Here is a 21411-nt window from a genome sequence, read left to right on the forward strand (position 1 = left end):
GTTCCTGAAAAGGTGAAAACTACTCATGGGAGTACATTACCTGCATCTGTTCTGCAGCCAAAATCTTGCTAACTCATTGCCACCACCTGGAGCAGCCCACTCTGAACTGCTGCTGCCAAGGGCTCTCCCTGTGCTGGGCTTCTCTTTGTGGAATTGGAGATTGAAGTGACATGTGTCTTTTCCCTTTTGTTCTCTTTTTCTCACCATGGCAGGCAGCCATCGTAGTGGTGTTTAATTTTGCAATGGTGCTGCTCATCTTCCCTGCCATCCTGAGCCTGGACCTTCAGCGGCGTGAGGACAAGAGGCTGGACATCCTTTGCTGCTTCTACAGGTGAGTGCCGGCCTGCGCTTTGTGTGTGTGTATGGTGCTGCAGGCAGACCATTCCGTGGAATGTATGACTGCCACAAACACCTCAGCAGGGCCGTCTGCCTCCATATGTTCAGGCCGGAAGCAAAATTCCACATCTGGCAAGGAAATTTAAGTATTGAACTTTAAGTTAGGGCAAAATACCTTCTTCTGAAGCACTTCAGTTCTTTGGCAGCCCTCCCACTGGAAGAGATTTAGTGAGCGCTATGCAGGGGCGGCTCCTCCATTAGGGCGGAGGAGCATCGCCCCACTGCTTTCTCGCAGTGCGAGAAGCAGAAACATGAAATGGTATTTTAAATACCATTTTATGTTTCTGCTTCTCGCACTGCGAGAAAGCAGAAGAGTATGCCTGGTTGGGGGCGGGCGGGTCAGGGAGGAATGGCTTGCCCAAAGCTGTGGGCCCTGACTGTTTGGTCGGCCTTCTGGGGTCAACCATACCAGTCATGTGCAATGGCCTCCCCATAGGCGCCCGGCCGGGTGCCGTCCCCACTAATCACAACGCTACAAATGCAGCGTTGTGATTGGCTTAGGGAAGGGGAGGGAGGCTGCCTGTGGCTGCTTCCTGTTCAGGGAAGCAGCAGGAAAACGGGATCCGTCCAGGAGTTGAGGCGGCGCGGGACACGGGAAGATAAGTTTAAAAAGAAATTACATCAACCTGTCTCCCCAAACCCCCCCCCCCTCGAACCCGCTCGACATTACCCCGCGAGTCTGTCGATGAGTAAGCACGCCTTTACATTCTTTGCCAGGTGAATATTTGAATATTTGATGCTCACTGGCCAGACTGTGGTGTATGTAAAAGCATTGGTTAAGGTTTAACTTGTTTGATAGAGAGCAGTGTCATGGCTTCACAACCTGAACACACTATAGCATATTTGAATTAAAGTGTCCCTTCTTTTAATTCCTAAAGCAGTGTCTTCTCCATGAAACTAGGGTACTAATTCACAAAACATGAAGTGCTGAGTACAACATGAAGTGATTTGATTTACCATTTCTTCCTTCGTGTATGTGTGTTTGCTTCCCCTAAGCATGCGTTAAAACTCTTGTAGTGTTCCATCCCTTTTCCTGCATGAAGTGTATAGTGCAGTATTTACTCTTTCTTAGCTTACTGCTGCTCTGTTGACATAATGGCGATAGTGCAGTGTTTTCAGTTTGCATCTGTGTACCCACCTACACTCAGCACCATGCATTGTAATTCTGGAGTGTGTATTTGTCTGCATTGCGCACATGTTCCACAAACAAGTGCTTACATCCATTGTGTGTGACATTATCCCTTTACCTTGGTCTCGTTTCAGCCCTTGCTCAAATCGTGTTATTCAGATCCAGCCACAGGAGTATGCAGACGCCAATGACAACTGCACATACCACCCGTCTTCCTATGGTGGCCCCACCATCACCACCAGTACCCACATCACCACCACGGTGCAGGCCTTCACGCAATGCGACTCCTCTGGCCAGCACATTGTTACCATCCTGCCGCCCACCTCACAGATCCGTACCTCACCCTCTGTCATTGTGGACCCCCTGGGATCTCAAGTGTTCACCCCTTCCAGCTCCACACGGGACCTTCTCGCACAGGTGGACGAGACGAAGGCGGGGCGAGAGTGTGTACCACTGCCCTTTGTCAAGTGGAACTTGTCGGATTTTGCCCGTGAGAAGTACGCCCCTCTGCTGCTGAAGACACAGACCAAAGTACGTAACGGCCTACTACCTGCCGCGTGTTGTGTATGACGGGTTGGCGGAGCTCTTGCCTTACATAGGTTGTTGGTGTATCTGTACAATCAGTAGGTAAACACTTGAGTATAGCTCAAAACTGTAGAATGGCGTTGTGCTTTGGAGACAGGTTCTGGGGTTTTTCAGGCAGATGAGTACTCTGAACAGTGTCTGCATACAAAGTTTAATGTAAAGTTCAATGCACGTAACTTTATCTCAGTCCATGAACAGGGACCAGTGTAATGGGCCCTGGAATGATATAGATCTGGATTCATAGTAATCACATGGTAGGAATTCTGGGTAAACGTTGGATTTGTGGTACCTGAGGAGATCAGAATATCGTCCAGGATGAGATAGATACAGGGGAGGGAGATGCGGCACTGTGCGATTGTTGGTACACTTCTTATATTGTTTTTAATCCCACCACTTTGTTTCAGGGTATCGTGGTTGTACTCTTCATGGCTCTATTGGGCCTCAGCCTGTACGGCACCACCAAGGTCCACGACGGGCTCTACCTGACCGACATAGTACCCCGTGACACCAAGGAATATGGCTTCATCTCGGCCCAGTTCAAGTACTTCTCTTTCTACAACATGTTCATTGTCACCAAGGGTGGCTTTGATTACCCCCGGGCACAGAGGCCCCTGCACGAACTGCACCAGAGCTTCAACTCCATCAAATTTGTGGTGCGAGGCGAGGATAAGGCCTTGCCGAAGATGTGGCTGCACTACTTCCAGGACTGGCTCAGAGGTGAGGTTTGTTGAAGCATGCCCCTTAATCGTTTCTGTAGTTGCCCGCAGAGGAAGGTCTCTTTTTGTTAACAATATGTTCGAGGCATATGAGCTGTAGATCATGTGCGTTAGCATAGATCACCATCTGGTGTTAGACAAGCATGTTGTTGTTATCTGTGTGTGGTGAGTTAATACACTGCACTGTTCTCAAAAACACACGTTTGTTTACATATACACGTATGTATCTGATTTGTGTGGGTTGGGTAAGCTCTGTACTCCATATAGGTTTTAGTACCCTACATTCTAGAGACAGAGAGTAGGCTGCCTGCCCTGCAGAGTTTACTGCTCTCCCTACTCCACAGATCTTACAGTAGCATCATACTGACACGTTGTAAGAAATGAATCCCCGCTCCGCGGATCTTGTATTAGTACTATACAAACACAATGTGAGAGAGTGCTCCTGCCTCCACGGATCTTACAAGAGTACCATACACACAAAGGTTTAGAGAAAGCTCCCCTCTCCACGGATCGTAGAGTAGTACAACACAGACTCATGGCGAGGGAGCTCCCTGCTCCACAGATCTTCCAGAGTACTATACAGACAAAGGGTGAGCAAGAGAGCTCCCCGCTCCACGTACCTTAGAGTAATACATCACAGACACAGGACAAGGGGACTCCCTGCTCCGCAGATCTTCCATAGTACAATTCAGACAAAAGGCAAAACGGAACTCCCAGCTCTACAGATCTTGTAATAATACCAAACAGACATAGGGTGAGGGAGCTCCTTGCTCCACAGATATTACAGCAGTACAACACAGACACAGAGCGAGGGAGATCCCTGCTCCACAGATCGTACAGTAATATCATAAAAACACTGAGTGAATGGGGGATCCCCATTTTAGAGGCACTTGGGGTGAGGGTGGTGTTATGGAGTTGACTCCAGAGCTTAAAGCACCGCAAGACTCAGGAGGTACGAGGGAGCACTCCGCAGAGCTTACAGTAACAGGAGTCATTAAGATACAGGAGATGCAGAGACTCTCCCTACAAAGCTCAAGGTAACACAAGTCACAACAGTACAGGAGGTACGAGGGAGCTCTCTCCAGAGCTTACAGTACCAAGAGTCATAGAGATACAGGAGGTGCAGAGACTCTCCCTGCAATGCTCACAGTTACACAAGTCACAACGGTACAGGAGGTACGAGGGAGATCTCTGCAGAGCTTACAGTAACAGGAGTCATAGAGACACAGGAGGTGCAAAGGCTCTCCCTGCAAAACTCACATCAACACATCACAACGGTACAGGAGGTACGCGGGAGCTCTCTGCAGAGCTTACAGTAACAAGAGTCATAGAGATACAGGAGGTGCAGAGACTCTCCCTGCAATGCTCACAGTTACACAAGTCACAACGGTACAGGAGGTACGAGGGAGATCTCTGCAGAGCTTACAGTAACAGGAGTCATAGAGACACAGGAGGTGCAAAGACTCTCCCTGCAAAACTCACATCAACACATCACAACGGTACAGGAGGTACGTGGGAGCTCTCCGCAGAGCTTACAGTAACTAGAGTCATGGAGATTCAGGAGATGCAAAGACTCACCCTGCACAGTTCACGTTAACACAACATCACAAAGGTACAGCTCTGCAGAGCTTACAGTTGCAAGCGTCATACATACATAGGAGGGGAGGGGGAGCTCGATGCACAGCTTGCAGTTACATGTGTCGTACTTACAGTACCCCAAGTCATACATACACAGGAGTTGAGAGGGCGCTCTCTTACAGTACCCCAAGTTATACATACACAGGAGTTGAGAGGGCGCTCTCTTACAGTACCCAAAGTCATACATACACAGGAGGTGAGAGGGCGCTTTCTTACAGTACCCCAAGTCATACATACACAGGAGGTGAAAGGGCGCTCTTTTACAGTACCCCAAGTCATACATACACAGGAGGTGAGAGGGCGCTCTCTTACAGTACCCCAAGTCATACATACACAGGAGGTGAGAGGGAACTTTCCGTAGAGCTTGAAGTTACATGTGTCCTCCATGAACTGAGGGAGAAGGAACTCTGCCACAATTTTCTGCATGGTTGTGCGCCTCTCTGTCTAGGTCTGTACCACAAAAGTTGCCACTCTTATCTTCCAAGTAAGTTAGGTGTAGCAGAGGAGGCAACTCTTGCAGGAAGCTGTGATTAGTTGGGAGGACATAGGAGCTTTCTCCTGGTTGGCCCCGGCAGGAAGCTCAGCTTCCCCACAGCCCACACACAGCCTGCCCGAGTGGAAAGCACACCGCCCAGCTCTCTGCACCACTGCCAGCGCAGCTCACTTCCCGGCTTAGGTTACTGCCTGCCATCCATCATCCTTTTCTGGTCTGCCTCAAGTCTTCCCTGGCAGCCTCCGCTGCCCACCAGAGGATCATCACTCCTGATCTGCTGGCAGCCCCCACTTCCCCTGGAGGGTACCCATCTGAAGAATAGTTACGGAGGGCCCTCTGCTGACAAAGGGTTCCCCCCAACAGATGTTTTACTGACACGTCCTGCTACCACGGGAGGGTCCCCTTCTAGATCATAGCAAGGGCTGCCTCCTGTGCTCACGTAAGAGGCCTCATTAGCAGGATCTGATGTTACCAAAGGTCCTCCAGCGTGGATATCCTCTGCTGACAGATGCTTCCTGACTTCTGATGCCCAGGTGTTCCACTTGCAGAGTCTGTTGTCCAGGGGAGGGTCCGACGCTGCATCATTCTATGCTGGTGACGCACCGCAGGAGAGCATTAATAAATGAAGGTCATCTAGCCCATGCCCATCAGCCCTCCTCTGTGCCATTCCAAGCTTGCCTTTTTACTGAAGTGGGCACCTTCACCCTGGGAACAGGACTGAGACTGGATGGCAAAGAATGTCTGCCATGCCTGGGATAGCTAGGCAGACACCCAATGTGAAGGTGCTGCCAGTGTAAGATGAAGGCTCGTCGTCGCTTGTTGGGGCCAGGGGCATTCAGATTTGTTGGTAGCAAAAAGGCTGATGTAGACCAGCAGTGTTGGCCGACTGGTGGAATGAGATCACAACAGAAACACTTGAATGGCGGCAGTAATGCAGGGACTATATTGGTACCATCTCTGCTGGGGCATCTTTGAGGATGGTTGCAATGGGGGTGGGGATAGGACTTTTAATTCCAGCTGAGACTCACCATGCTGCCTTGCCTGTCTGTCTTCCTCTCCTCCAGATCTGCAAGCCAAGTTTGATCAGGACTGGGAGGCGGGACGCATCACTCGTGACAGCTACCGCAATGGCACAGAAAACGGGGTCCTTGCCTACAAGCTGCTGATCCAGACCGGAGACAAGAAGGTCCCCTTCGACTACAACCAGGTGAGTTTCCTTGGACAGGTACCCCAGAGACAAAAGAACCTCTGAGGGTCCACACACCTGCAACACATGCCTCCCGTCTACTACCATGGCATTAAGTAGAATATAAGTAGAGACCCACATTTGTGGCCAAGTAGCAAAAAAGTTGGGATCCAGATCAGCTGGCACAGCAGCACCATATAGGGAGGAAGTGAGGATCCCTAGGGGCTGGCACTATTATGCCAAGAAAGGAATGAGCAGGGCCCCCTGTGTGTTGGCACCTAAGCACTCTGAATGGAAGAAACACAAACTCCAGGGGTGCTGCATTAGCAATGGAAGAAAGCCCTGTGGCTTCCTTTTGAAATCTTATTGGCTTTGCTGACATCTGCTCTCCCAATTGTGCTCCTCAACAGCTTACCACACGTCGCCTATTGGACGAGAATGGTCTCATTCATCCAGACACGTTCTACATCTTCCTGACAGTGTGGGTGAGCAACGATCCCTTGGGGTACGCTGCCTCTCAGGCCAACTTCTATCCTCAGCCTCCGGAGTGGATCCATGACAAGTATGACACTACGGGCGAGAACTTAAGAAGTAAGTGTCCTTCAGCATGTCACCCGTTGCTAACAGCTGCTGCCTGGTCCTCTTGTGTTACAGCTCTCCGCAGAGCTTAAGGCATGCACATATAACTAACCCAGGAACATCCGGGTGTACAGTGCACATGGGTGAGTGGCACACGGAGGGCTAGCCCCACTAACCACTCGCTCTGCTTGTTTCTACAGTTCCCTCCGCAGAGCCTCTGGAGTTTGCCCAGTTTCCGTTCTACCTCAATGGCCTGCGCCAGACTTCCGACTTCATTGAAGCCATTGAGAGTGTTCGTGCTATCTGCGAGGAGTTTGCTGCCCGGGGCGTTCTAAGTTACCCTAACGGCTACCCCTTCCTGTTTTGGGAGCAGTATATCGGTCTGCGCCATTGGTTCCTCTTGGCCATCAGCATTGTTCTGGCTTGCACCTTCCTGGTCTGTGCAATCTTGCTGCTCAATCCCTGGACGGCAGGCATCATTGTGAGTACAGAGCAGGCTGGTCTCTATTTTGTGCAGATGCCTATGCAGAAAGGTGTATGTGTTTGGGTGTGGTAGTCTACAGTTGTGTGGGGCCAGTGATGGTTGACTAGGCGAGGGTCCATTGAAGTGTACATGGCCTTAGAGGTGGAATGAGGGAGCCTCCGTTGAAGTGTATATGGCCTTAGAGATGGAATGAGGGAGCTCAGTTGAAGTGTACATAGTCTTAGAGGTGGAAAGAGGGAGCCTCCGTTGAAGTGTCCATGGCCTTAGAGGTGGAATTAGGGAGCCTCCGTTAAAGTGTCCATGGCCTTAGAGGTGGAATGAGGGAGCCTCCCTTGAAGTCTACATGGCCTTAGAGGTGAAATGAGGGAGCCTCTGTTGAAGTGTACGTGGCCTAGGAGGTGGAATGAGGGAACCTCCATTGAAGTGTACATGGCCTTAGAGGTGGAATGAGGGAGCCTCCCTTGAAGTCTACATGGCCTTAGAGGTGAAATGAGGGAGCCTCTGTTGAAGTGTACGTGGCCTTAGAGGTGGAATGAGGGAACCTCCATTGAAGTGTACATGGCCTTAGAGGTGGAATGAGGGAGCCTCCATTGAAGTGTACATGGCCTTAGAGGTGGAATGAGGGAGCCTCCGTTGAAGTGTACATGGCGTTAGAGGTAGAATGAGGGAGCCTTCGTTAAAGTGTGCGTGGCCTTAGAGGTTAAATGAGGGAGAATCCATTGAAGTGTACGTGGCCTTAAAGGTGGAATGAGGGAGCCTCCATTGAAGGGTACATGGCTTTAAAGGTGGAATGAGGGAGCTTCCATTGAAGTGTACGTGGCCTTAGAGGTGGAATGAGAGAGCCTTCATTGAAGTGTACATGGCCTTAGAGGTGGAATGAGAGAGCAACCATTGAAGTGTACATGGCCTTAGAGGTGGAATGAGAGAGCTTCCATTGAAGTGTACATGGCCTTACAGGTGGAATGAGGGAGACTCCGTTGAAGTATACGTGGCCTTAGAGGTGGAATGAGGGAGCCTCCGTTAAAGTGTACATGGCTTTAGAGGTAGAATGAGGGAGCCTCCGTTGAAGTGTATATGGCCTTGGAGCTGGAATGAGGGAGCTTCCATTGAAGTGTACATGGCCTTAGAGGTGGAACGAGGGAGCCTCCGTTGAAGTGTACGTAGCCTTAGAGATGGAATGAGAAACCCTGCGTTGAAGTGTACATGGGTTTAGAGGTGGAATGAGGGAGCCTCCATTGAAGTGTACATGCCCATGGATGTGGAATGAGGGAGCTTCCCTTGAAGTGTACATGGCCTTGGAGGTGGAATGAGGGAGCCTCTGTTGAAGTGTACATGGCCTTAGAGGTGGAATGAGGGAGCCTCAGTTGAAGTGTACATGGCCTTGGAGGTGGAATGAGGGAGCCTCTGTTGAAGTGTACATGGCCTTAGAGGTGGAATGAGGGAGCTTCCATTGAAGTGTACGTGGCCTTAGAGGTGGAATGAGGAAGCCTCAGTTGAAGTGTACGTGGCCTTAGAGGTAGAATGTGGGAGCTTCCATTGAAGTGTACGTGGCCTTAGAGGTGGAATGAGGAAGCTTCCATTGAAGTGTACGTGGCCTTAGAGGTGGAATGAGGAAGCTTCCATTGAAGTGTACGTGGCCTTAAAGGTGGAATGAGGGAGCCTCCGTTGAAGAGTACATGGCCTTAGAAGTGGATTGAGGGAGTCTCTGTTAAAGTGTACATGGCCTAGGAGCTGGAATGTGGGAGCTTCCATTGAAGTGTACATGGCCTTAGAGATGGAATGAGGGAGCTTCCATTGAAGTGTACATGGCCTTAGAGGTGGAATGAAGGAACCTCTGTTGAAGTGTACATGGCCTTGGAGGTGGAATGAGGAAGCTTCCATTGAAGTGTACATGGCCTTAGAGATGGAATGAGGGAGCTTCCATTGAAGTGTACATGGCCTTAGAGGTGGAATGAAGGAACCTCTGTTGAAGTGTACATGGCCTTGGAGGTGGAATGAGGAAGCTTCCATTGAAGTGTACATGGCCTTAGAGGTGGAATGAGAGAGCTTCCATTGAAGTGTACATGGCCTTAGAGGTGGAATGAAGGAACCTCTGTTGAAGTGTACATGGCCTAGGAGCTGGAATGAGGGAGCTTCCATTGAAGTGTACATGGCCTTAGAGGTGGAATGAGGGAGCCTCTGTTGAAGTGTACATGGCCTTACAGGTGGAATGAGGGAGCCTCCGTTGAAGTGTACGTGGCCTTAGAGATGGAATGAGGGAGCTTCCATTGAAGTGTACATGGCCTTAGAGGTGGAATGAAGGAACCTCTGTTGAAGTGTACATGGCCTAGGAGCTGGAATGAGGGAGCTTCCATTGAAGTGTACATGGCCTTAGAGATGGAATGAGGAAGCCTCCGTTGAAGTGTACATGGCCTTAGAGGTGGAATGAGGGAGCCTCTGTTGAAGTGTACATGGTTTAGGAGCTGGAATGAGGGAGCCTCCGTTGAAGTGTACTTGGCCTTAGAGGTGGAATGAGGGAGCATCCGTTGAAGTGTACATGGCCTTAGAGGTGGATTGAGGGAGCCTCCATTGAAGTGTACATGGCCTTAGAGGTGGAATGAGGGAACCTCTGTTGAGGTGTACATGGCCTTAGAGGTGGAATGAGGGAACCTCTGTTGAAGTGTACGTGGCCTTAGAGGTGGAATGAGGGAGCCTTCGTTGAAGTGTACATGGCCTTAGAGGTGGAATGAGGGAGCCTCCGTTGAAGTGTACATGGCCTTAGAGATGGAATGAGGGAGATTCCATTGAAGTGTACGTGGCCTTAGAGGTGGAATGAGGGAGATTCCATTAAAGTGTACATGGCCTTAGAGGTGGAATGAGGGAACCTCTGTTGAGGTGTACATGGCCTTAGAGGTGGAATGAGGGAACCTCTGTTGAGGTGTACATGGCCTTAGAGGTGGAATGAGGGAACCTCTGTTGAAGTGTACATGGCCTTAGAGGTGGAACAATGGATCCTCCGTTGAAGTGTCGAGGCCAGTGAGGCACATTCAGCAAGACTCCACTGGTGTATGCGAGGTCATGAGTGGGAAATAAGAGCAGTCCCCTAGAAGTCCAGGAGGCCAGCAACTGACAGTGAAGTCCTTAAAGCTGTGTTTTGAACAATGGTGCTTAACGCGGAGGTCTCTTTCCCTCCAGGTCTTTATCTTGGCCATGATGACCGTGGAGCTCTTTGGAATCATGGGACTGATGGGCATCAAGCTCAGCGCCATCCCTGTGGTGATCCTCATCGCCTCTGTGGGCATCGGAGTAGAGTTCACTGTCCATGTGGCTCTGGTAAGTATCCTGCGGCCAGGCTCCATTACACACTGGGATATAATAAATGGAAAAAAGTCAGAGTAGATTCCATAAACGGTTTTGGTTTTCCATATCTCTCTATGAATGCTAGACGATAGCTGTTTCCTGCTGGTTCTGAGTTTTCTGAACCCAGAGTTGCTTAAACCTTCCTAATCTCTTTGGGGTTTGGAGCATGCAGGTGCCTGTGCTGCAGTTCTGCCTTGTGCGCAGGCAAAGCAGGGCGGTGGCTGAAGTCCGAGCAGGGAGCACCTACTTAGCAGCCAGTCACTTTGTGCTCAAAGAAGTGATACCTAGTAGCTTGACTGCTCTTAGCATGTTGTATGTCCTAGAGTTAAGAAAGGGTGATGCAGCAGTGACGCCTTGTGGCCAGTCTGGGTTTGGCATTATCTTGAGGTCCTGGAGGAGCTTGATAGGTGACCCCCTAATAGCGACTCCCAGTGGTGGATCAGAGTTGAGAGCTTGTTTATGGTACGAAAGGAAGCTGGAAGATAGTGGGTGCGATGGTGTCTCCCCCCAGTGGCCAGTTAATGTATGACATTAGCTGACGTTCTGTCAAGTGTTTTCTTGACATTTACTAGAAATAAAAATATAAAACCATCCCAGTCTTTCTAGGTTTTAAAGAAAAACATATGTTCAGTAATATTCCGACAGGTTGAATAGAACAGGGAATGTAAAAATATTGATTTTTTTGTTGTTCATGCTGGTTTTTTTTTACTGATTTAGGGCTTTCTTACGGCTATTGGCAACAGGAACCTGCGATCTGCCCTGGCGCTCGAGCACATGTTTGCGCCAGTGATGGATGGTGCCATTTCCACCCTCCTGGGAGTGCTTATGCTGGCCGGCTCTGAATTTGACTTCATCTTGAGGTACGAGCATGTGCTACTTTTGGAATATTCTTCTCTCTCTATTCCGCAGACATTTCTCCACTCCCCTCTCTTCTTTCCTTTGCCTCTCATTCTCAACTGCTGTTTCTTCAGTCTCATCTCCAGGGTTCTTTAGGTCCTGTATGCTGTCTTTTTGTGGGTGTTCCTTTATCCTCTGCTGCACCTTTTTTGTTCCAAATAGTTCCTCTGGCATGTATCTTACGGAGACCATAGATCTCCTTAGGAAGCGGCTGTCTTGCGCAATAAACATTGCCCAAGATGGAAGCGCCAGTCATGGTTTTTTGGTTGTGGGGCCATAGAGATGGGTGGAGAGGTGTGTGTGCCTTCACGAGGAGATGAACAGAAATGGCGACCCCCACTGTGAGATCTTCAGAAACTGGGGGTGTTGGGAGAGTTGTGGAGAAGATAGCGAGACCTGAATGAAATAAGAAAGGTTCTGCGCCCTGCTACGGTGAGGGTGGCATGGAGCGATGCAAAGCATCTGCATGATCCAGGCCGCATTGCATCTTGGCTGCACTGGACTCGCTGCTACCCACATGGATGGCCTCCAGATGTGCCCTGTGGATTAAATGCACATTCTTGGCTTGGACCCACCTCGGTGAGCACCCCTGCAGCCAGATTGGCGTCCTGGTGCGTGGATTGCTTGCTGGTGTAGTGATGGTCGCAGGAATCGTGGAAAGATCCTTTTTAGGGTTTGGTATTGCCAGCGCTGCTCTCGAGCAGACCTATTGCTTACATTTTACATAGAGTGGACTGTGGATCTGCTCCTCGCCGCAATTGGTTATTTTTAACCAGCCTTTTTCAACCATTGGCTTGAGAGTTTGTCAATCATGCCTTGGTATTTATCTCTCACCTCATGCTATTGGCTGTAGCTTTCCGTCTCCACTCGGTACTTACATTGAACTGCTGGAGGGGCTGCTTTACAAGTACTGTCTGCTCCTGCTGGCTCCTTCCCATGGAGGATGTGCCAATGCTGCATACCGTAGCAAATTACACCCAGCCGTAGTGGCTTTGCCAATGCTTGTTAGTTTTTTCCCCCTTGGGAGCGAGGCTGCCCTTTTGTCGGGCTGACTTTCAGAGGGAAACCGCTTCCTCTACGTGCTGGCCCCTTTGAGATCATTTTACCCCACAGCTCGCCCGACCTGGCTGATTGACCTGGCTGCATCCAGGCTGCTTGCGGGCACCAAGCCTGGGACGAGCCTGCGGGGCAGAGCTCGCCACCAGGATCCCACCCGCGCCGCGGACCCGGGAGACAGCGGCGCATAAATATTTATGGAGTGAAGAACTCTGTGATTACACGAAAAGTGAAGCGTCCTGTCTTCCCTCCCAGGGTGGGGGCCCGTCCCCGGCCTTGCCCTGGAGGCTGCTGCGCTCTGGCCTGGCTGAGGTAAACAAAGATGGCGCCGGGGCTGGGGGAGAGGCCTGGGCTGAACCGGCTCCAACCCCAGGCCGTCTTCAACCTGGGAGGTCTTGTTTAGCCAGGGGAGGGGGGAGCCCGGCTGGCTCTGGAGCAGCATAAATATCGCTCATGTCAATGTTTCTCTTCAGCGAAGCGTAGAATAAACAGCTGAAGCAGCTCGGCCATTTGAGATCCTCCCCCTCCTTCCATGCTCTCCCGGCTCCCTTCCTTTCCCACCCCCAAAACTAAACACTGAGTGGAAAAGATGACAAGGCCTCTGGTATATAAACACGCAGCATTCCTGCAGGCCACTCGATCTCCTGCGCTGATCCGAGCAGGAAGCTCTGCGGCAGCCCAGATCCGTGGTGTGCACGGTGAGAAGAAAGAAAGAGACACAAACCTACATGCTAGTGCGCAGCTGACCTTGTGACAGAGATCATGGCTGTTCAGTGCAGGAGCATCTCAGTCCTGGAGGAGACATCCACTCCATAACGTTGGCGCCCAGAGGTACCATCGCCCATCTAGTCGTCACCTGCAGGATGATGTCACATTCTTTACTGAGGGCAACCACTTCACCGTTACGCCTTCCTACGGTTAGATACTCATTCCACAGGCCCTCATGGTAATGCTAGCTTCCTCAGAGGAAACAAGCCACCATCAAACACATACGTGAGGGTGCCACATGCTGCCCCATCTAGGTCTCCTTTCCAAGCATCTGTCTCCCAAGGTCTCCTCTTCGATGGCCTCTGATTGCCCTGACTCCCTTCTTATAACTCCAAGTCCTGCAGTCTTCTCTCGGACTCTTCTTGCCCGGGACCTGCTACTTCACGTATTCTGCCCCCAGGTCTCCTTTCCAAGCATCTGTCTCCCAAGGTCTCCTGTTCGATGGCCTCTGATTGCCCTGACTCCCTTCTTATAACTCCAAGTCCTGCAGTCTTCTCTCGGACTCTTCTTGCCCGGGACCTGCTACTTCACGTATTCTGCCCCCAGGTCTCCTTTCCAAGCATCTGTCTCCCAAGGTCTCCTGTTCGATGGCCTCTGATTGCCCTGACTCCCTTCTTATAACTCCAAGTCCTGCAGTCTTCTCTCGGACTCTTCTTGGCCCACCACCTGCTACTTCACGTATTCTCCCCCGCCTAGGTCTGCTTTCCAAGCATCTGTCTCCCAAGGTCTCCTGTTCGATGGCCTCTGATTGCCCTGACTCCCTTCTTATAACTCCAAGTCCTGCAGTCTTCTCTCGGACTCTTCTTGCCCGGGACCTGCTACTTCACGTATTCTGCCCCCAGGTCTCCTTTCCAAGCATCTGTCTCCCAAGGTCTCCTGTCCGATGGCCTCTGATTGCCCTGACTCCCTTCTTATAACTCCAAGTCCTGCAGTCTTCTCTCGGACTCTTCTTGCTCGGGACCTGCTACTTCACGTATTCTGCCCCCACCAAGGTCTCCTCTCCCAACCGTCTGTCTCCCAAGGTCTCCTGTTCGATGGCCTCTGATTGCCCTGACTCCCTTCTTATAACTCCAAGTCCTGCAGTCTTCTCTCGGACTCTTCTTGCTCGGGACCTGCTACTTCACGTATTCTGCCCCCACCAAGGTCTCCTCTCCCAACCGTCTGTCTCCCAAGGTCTCCTGTTCGATGGCCTCTGATTGCCCTGACTCCCTTCTTATAACTCCAAGTCCTGCAGTCTTCTCTCGGACTCTTCTTGCCCGGGACCTGCTACTTCACGTATTCTCCCCGCCTAGGTCTGCTTTCCAAGCATCTTTCTCCCAAGGTCTCCTGTTCGATGGCCTCTGATTGCCCTGACTCCCTTCTTATAACTCCAAGTCCTGCAGTCTTCTCTCGGACTCTTCTTGCCCGGGACCTGCTACTTCACGTATTCTCCCCGCCTAGGTCTGCTTTCCAAGCATCTTTCTCCCAAGGTCTCCTGTTCGATGGCCTCTGATTGCCCTGACTCCCTTCTTATAACTCCAAGTCCTGCAGTCTTCTCTCGGACTCTTCTTGCCCGGGACCTGCTACTTCACGTATTCTGCCCCCAGGTCTCCTTTCCAAGCATCTGTCTCCCAAGGTCTCCTGTCCGATGGCCTCTGATTGCCCTGACTCCCTTCTTATAACTCCAAGTCCTGCAGTCTTCTCTCGGACTCTTCTTGCCCGGGATCTGCTACTTCACGTATTCTGCCCCCACCAAGGTGTCCTCTCCCAACCGTCTGTCTCCCAAGGTCTTTGGTGTCCCTGACTCTCTCCCTGCCGCCCCAATCCCCGCTATGCCCCGTCTGTCTTCTGCCAGCAGGCCTCCGGTGATTCTGTGCCAGCTCTCGTTTTGCCATCAGTACCTTTCCTTTACCCCCTCAGGGTCGCTGCGGTTCGCTCCCACCTCTGCAGAGCTGCCATTATGAGCCTCGATTCCTGCTGAGATGAGGATCACACCCTAAAGTTCCCTTGCAAGACTTTTGACAACCTTCATACCTCAGCAGTCACATAACTAACACCCGCTGTACATTAAAAATCAGAAAATGAAGCTTGGCCTCCCAAATTGAGGCTTTTAGTTATTTTCCTTTGTCCCCGTGCCGCCCTGCTTCATCTGTCCTTTTCTTTTAGTTTGTTCCCACTCACCTCAAGCCTCTCCTCATCTCTTCGCGTGTTTCTCTTCTCACCCCTCCCCCTCCAGTCCCCGAGCAGCTGAAAACCTTCTGAATTCTTTTTCGGAGGACAGGGAATGCAGCCCCTAATATAAACAGCCATTTCAGGAAGCGGCAGGGCCGCACTGGTAGATCGGAGGGGGGACAGGGGTTAGAGGGTTGCATCTCAAGGGAGAAGTTTCCTGAACTTTTACTCAAAGTCTCTGCAGTTTAAGAGAAAACCTGGGATTAGGGGCGATGAGAGAGTGCCGGGGAGATCCTCCCTCCCATTCCGGCCCCCTGCAGCTCCATCACGCTCTCACTCAGTGAGTGGCGAGAGGGAAAGGCCCTGTGCTGGGTAAGGAAGGCCCACCCATTGCTTGGGGTGTTATGAAGAACATGTGGAAAAGTTTGAGTTTCGGTTCCCTCTGGCAGGATTTTATTGACGTGATCGGCATTTTTATGTGAAAGCCTGTAAAAAAATGAGGGAAATCAATTAAAGCCGGTCTTTTCCATTTGAAATTAGCACCGAAAACAGGAAGTATAAAAGTACATGAGAATATTGCAAAATGTGCAGTGAAGCAGGCAGGCACTTTGCCATGCCCGTGGCCCTGTCACATTTTAAATATATGAAGACATGGACAGTTTTCTCTTCAAAATGTGGCTGGGACAAATGTTCAGGCCTTCTCTGGAAGGGTGACAGTCAAAGTTGTGCAAAATCCTGCACCTAATGCCATTCAAATGAACTGGGCTTTTTATCCATGCTTTGCTGCTGTCTAGAGGGTCATGTGGAAAATGCCAGCCAGCTGCTGAGGGGTGAGGATCTTTTCCTGGAGACTTATGGAAGGTTCGGGGCGCTATTAAGGGCGGGTGCTATCTCATGGATCCTGTGGTAAATGCCTGCCGGCTGCTGAGTGTTGAGGTTCTTTTTCAGGAGGCTTATGGAAGGATCATTGGGCTCTTTGGGGGCAGGGGCTCATGGGTCCTGTGGAAAATGCCAGCCGGCATGCTGAGGATTGAGGACCTTTTTCTAGAAACTTTTGGAAGGTTCTGGGGGTTCTTGAGGGCGGGAGCTATCTCAGGGATCCTGTGGTACATGCCAGCTGGCTGCTGAGGGTTGATGACCTTTTCTGGAGACTTTTGGAAGGTTCTGGGGGCTCTTGAGGGCGGGGGCTGTCTCATGGATTCTTTAGTAAATGGCAGTCGGCTGCTGAGTGTTAAGGACCTTTTTCTGGAGACTTGTGAAAGGATCGGGGCGCTCTTAAGGACGGGGGCTGTCTCATGGATCCTGTGGTAAATGCCAACTGGCTGCTGACTCTTGAGTACCTTTTTCTGGAGACTTATGGAAGTGTCATGGCGCTCATGAGGGTGGGGGCTATTTCATGGGTCCTGTTGACAAAACTAGGTTATGAATAGGTTTACTGCTGAGGTCAAGGAGCATGTCCTTTGATTCACTGGAAAGTAGGGCGCTGTTCCTTGGGTCCTGTGTATGGTGTAGTGCTGCAGTGATTGGTTTTAACTGTGGATCAGATGGACATTGCCAGGTTGCACTTTGATTCATTTTCCAGCAGTGCCAGGGTGCGCCCTGGGTCAAGTGGACAGTGCCAGGTTGCACCTTGGAACCTGTGGAAATTGCCAGGTTGCACCTGAGGTCCAGTGGACAGTTGGACCTGGAGTCTGCGGGAAAGGATCTCATTCTCTCTACTCTTTCTTTCCAGGTACTTCTTCGCAGTCCTGACAATTCTGACCATTCTGGGCCTTCTGAACGGACTGGTGCTGCTCCCTGTCCTGCTGTCTGTAATCGGACCCCCCGCAGAGGTAAGGCACGATGCCATCATTTCATTTCATGTACCTCACAAGATTTTCAGATAGCTCATTAGTCCAGTCAGGTTGGGTTCTGTTAAAGATGGCTGCCCATGGCTCAGTGCAGAGCCACCATCTCGCAGCAGTCTAGTTCTCTCATCTGAACATATCAGAACATGCCCAGTATCTGCAACAGCTTTGTTAAAATGTGAACCCCCCCCTAAAGATTGATTTTATAGCTATTAAAATGTTTATTTCTGAAGGTTGTGTATATTTTTTTCGTGGATAGATATTTGGAACTGCAAAATGTTTGTCAGTTCTCCTAGTTCTCTATTGTTTCTTCTAATACGTAGGGTTTGTTGCTAGGAGGTTGTTTAGCAGTGTTAGTTGCTCCATATTGTTTGTTGTAGAAGGCAACTAGGTTTTATGATGAAAGCTCGCTATGATTTTGTAGGACCACCAGGAGCAGCCGGTGCAGGTAAGGTAGGCCGCTCTTCAAGAACACTAGTGTTTGTAATGCTAGGCTCTAGAGGGTCTCTTGCTTCTGCTCTCGGTAGGGTGTTTTAGTTGTTGCCTATATGAACATTAGAAGGTCACTAATGTATGTTTTTGTAGCTTCCTACAATATAAGGGGCTCCTTAAGGTCTAAGTTTGTCCCTACCTAAGGTTTGCACGAGTCACGCCCTAAGGTTTTCACCAGTTGCTCCCTAGGGGTGGCTTGCTAGTTAGCATGCATGGTGTTGTACTAAGGTATGGATTGGTCTTTCTCTTTCCACAACATCAGATGGTTCCAGCAGACAGTCGCAACCACTTACCACCACCTTCGCCAGAGCCCATCCCGCCACCTCTCAATCACCACGGCTTGTATATGCAGCCACCTCCTGCCAGACACAGCTCTTTCATGGACTCGGACTCTGAGTACTACTCGGAAACCACCACCACGGCCACATCTGGGGCTGGTGACGAGGATCTGCACTTGTATGAGCAGCGCAGCCCCTACATCATCCCACCACCCCCTTCGCACATCCTGCTGGAGAACAGCAAGGACCCCAGCTTTCCCAAAATCACTGTAAGTATCTATTGGAGAGACAAAGAGAGGGAATGCATTTATTTGCGTATGTGTGTTATTAAGTACGTGGGCATTAATATGTTTGTAAATGTGCTTGTATGTGTCCTTAGGCACCTGTGCTTGTGTGCATGTCTCTATGTCTACGTTTGCGAGTTTATCATTCTATGGTTTTCAATGTTTGCATTATGATTCTGTGGTTCTCCATGTTTGCAGCCCTGTGAACTTGCTTTTGTCTGTAAACATGTGTTCGAGGCATGTGGGCTGCTGAATTCATATCTGTGCATAGATCGCCACCTAGTGTTGGGTCCGGATGTTTGCACGTTGTTGTCCTGGAAGAGTCTTCGAAGTATCCTTGGATAGGTGACTCCTCCCCTGGACTACAGTGCGCATGGGCATCCCCTCCATCCTCAGATTGTTTTTTTCCGCCATTGGGTTCGGATGTGCTATCTTAGCTCAAGTTAGGAAAAAATTTTGTCGAGGCCAAAAGGCCTTTAGTTCGCGTCGGTACTGTTTATCGATCGGTTTTCGATACCACCTTGTTAGTTTACTAACTTTCAGGACCGACTTTTTTCGCATTTACCTGTCCATCGACTACTTCGACGATGGAATCGAGGACGCCATTCAAGAGGTGTCCGGTGTGCAATGCGAAGTACCCCCACATCGACGTCCATCCGGTGTGCAACAAATGCCTTTCGCCGGACCACGACGAATCGACATGCATGGCCTGTGCCCGGTTCCGTTCCAAAAAGACTCTACGGAATCGACGAGCGGCGAGACTCGAAGCGCAGCACGCGGCACCGGCACCAGCGGATATCTTCAACGAGGCCGAAGATGTCGAAGAATTGGAAGTCCTACCCTCCAGTCCCGTTTCCGAGCACGACTCCGGATCGGACGAAGTCGACGAATCACTCTTCCACAGAGGTGAAGACGACACCGAGGTAGGAGACGACGAGGAGGCCTTAGGGGCCGAAGAGAGTAGCTCCAATGATGAACAAGGCCTACCTGTTCAGACCGAAGAAAGCCCAGTGCCACAGTCTATGGCTCCGGTCGAGGGATCGCCTTCGGGCCTTACCCGAGACCCATCCCGCAGTTCTTCGGCCCCGCCCTCGGGCCCGGCCTCGGACATTAAGCGGCAGCCATTACTGCCTAAACCGGCTGGTTTCACTTCTACAAAACCGAAAGCGGCACCGGTTCAACCGAAACCGAAAGTGGCGCTAGTCGGATCGAGGCCTCCCACGCCTTCGACGCCAGTGAGACGCGTCGGCACCGAGCGCCCCAAGAGAGACTTCGGTGCCGAACTTGAAGCGGGCGACGTCGGAGTCGACGTACGGAAAAAGGCCTTCGGCGCCAACAAACCTGCTCAACTCCCGGCGCCGACGCCACCGACACCGAGGACCGCACTGCCTGCTACGTCTCGCATCGCTCCCTCGACAACACCAAAGCCTCACGCATCGAAAACGTCGACGGTCATTTCCACACCTCGACTCGATGAACCACCGGCGCAGAAAAAGTCCACGGCTGCCTCTACGAACCTGGTCGGTGCAAAAGCCTCAAAGGCGCTCCAAACGCGACCCTTTGCGGCACAAAGCAGCAAAACCAAGACTGCCCTCCAGGACCCGTCGGGTTCCGGACCGATCGACGCTCCGGCAGCCTCTTCGGTGCCAGCCAACATTACCTTTGGCTTGCCTCCGTCCACTATCCCGAAAATATTCCAACTCAGGACACGGGTCACCCAGTCCACGAGTACACCTACCGAGACGTCTCCGGCACGTGTCATCGACGCCAACACTGGCAGAATGATTCTCCACGAGCGGAGAATAACTTCGGAACCACCGTTGGACCCTTTCAGGATCCCACTAAAAAGGAAGCTGCCTGTAGAATCAGAACCTGCCCTTTATGAACCTTTCCACTCATCCTACCAGGAACCACAGTTATTCTCTCCCACACACTCCGACACGGATGCGTTGGAGGACTACATGGAGGACCAAATCCCCTACCGTGGAGACATGGACCCTGATGACCAGCAGGACCCTGATCACACTTGGGGCGACCTAGTGGACCCAGGTGCACCTCTCGATGCACAGGACCCACAACTCTATGGGGCAAAAACATCTCCCACAGAGGATACTGCAGCCTTCAACGCTCTTATTGAACGTGCTGCCAATAACCATGGGGTGCAGCTTCACTCTGACACCATCGAAGATGACTTTCTTATGGACACTTTCGCATCCTCAGAACGGCATGTAAAGACTCTGCCCATGTTGAAAGGAGTCCTCAAACCAGCCAAGGACATTTTCAAGGAACCCACCAGGGCACGAGTGATAAACCCCAGGATTGATAAGAAATACCGATCAGCACCTGGGGACCCTACTTACATCAGAGGCCAATTACCACTAGACTCCATTGTCGTAGCGAATGCTCGCAAAGGGGCACACTCGCAAACGACAGGTGACGCTCCTCCCCCGGACAAAGAGTCCAAGGTGTTAGAGACCTCTGGCAAGCGAGTTGCCGCCCAAGCTGCCAACATATGGCGCATAGCCAACACTCAAGCGCTCCTTGCTCGCTATGATAGAGCGCACTATGACACACTGGAGCAACTATTCCAACATCTCCCTGACCAGTTCAAGGAAGGCGCAGAAATTCTCATCAGAGAAGGACAGCTACTCACAAATGCTTCCTTCAAGTGTGCACTAGATGCCGCTGACACAGCTGCCAGGGCCATAAACACAAGCGTCATGCTGCGACGCCATGCCTGGTTACGAATCTCTGGATTCAAGCCTGAGGTACAAAATAATATACTCAACCAGCCTGTCAACCCCGACTATTTATTTGGGCCGGAGGTTGACACCACCCTTGAAAAGATCAAAAAGGACACGGACACTGCAAAGTCCATGGGCGCCCTCCAAACTCAGTCCTTTCGGAGCGGCTCCTTTCGTCGCCCCGGAAACAAGGGAGCAGGTAGAGGACAGGGGTCACAACAAACGTATAACAAAGGCAATACACAGACCACCTACGATAAAAACACCCGAGGTGGATATCGTGGCTCCAGTACAAAGGGCAGAGGACGCGGCTACGGCAACACCAGGTCCTCCCCCCAAAACAAGCAGT

At 51.1% G+C, this 21411-nt stretch overlaps 1 protein-coding gene across 1 annotated transcript in view; it reads left to right on the forward strand.

Moving 5' to 3' along the window:
• The window catches only part of PTCH2 (patched 2), a 98542-nt gene that overhangs the window by 67854 nt on the left and 9277 nt on the right, over positions 1 to 21411 (forward strand). Inside the window, exons 13-22 of the mRNA XM_085602821.1 lie at positions 213 to 331; positions 1660 to 2056; positions 2515 to 2827; positions 6022 to 6164; positions 6554 to 6734; positions 6923 to 7203; positions 10381 to 10518; positions 11263 to 11405; positions 17150 to 17249; positions 18019 to 18303. Of these exons, the coding sequence (XP_085458947.1) occupies positions 213 to 331; positions 1660 to 2056; positions 2515 to 2827; positions 6022 to 6164; positions 6554 to 6734; positions 6923 to 7203; positions 10381 to 10518; positions 11263 to 11405; positions 17150 to 17249; positions 18019 to 18303 (2100 nt within the window). The remainder of the gene's footprint in view (positions 1 to 212; positions 332 to 1659; positions 2057 to 2514; positions 2828 to 6021; positions 6165 to 6553; positions 6735 to 6922; positions 7204 to 10380; positions 10519 to 11262; positions 11406 to 17149; positions 17250 to 18018; positions 18304 to 21411) is intronic.

Source organism: Triturus cristatus, chromosome 4_2 (genome assembly GCF_964204655.1).
Source record: "Triturus cristatus chromosome 4_2, aTriCri1.1, whole genome shotgun sequence".
Lineage (NCBI taxonomy): Eukaryota > Metazoa > Chordata > Amphibia > Caudata > Salamandridae > Triturus > Triturus cristatus.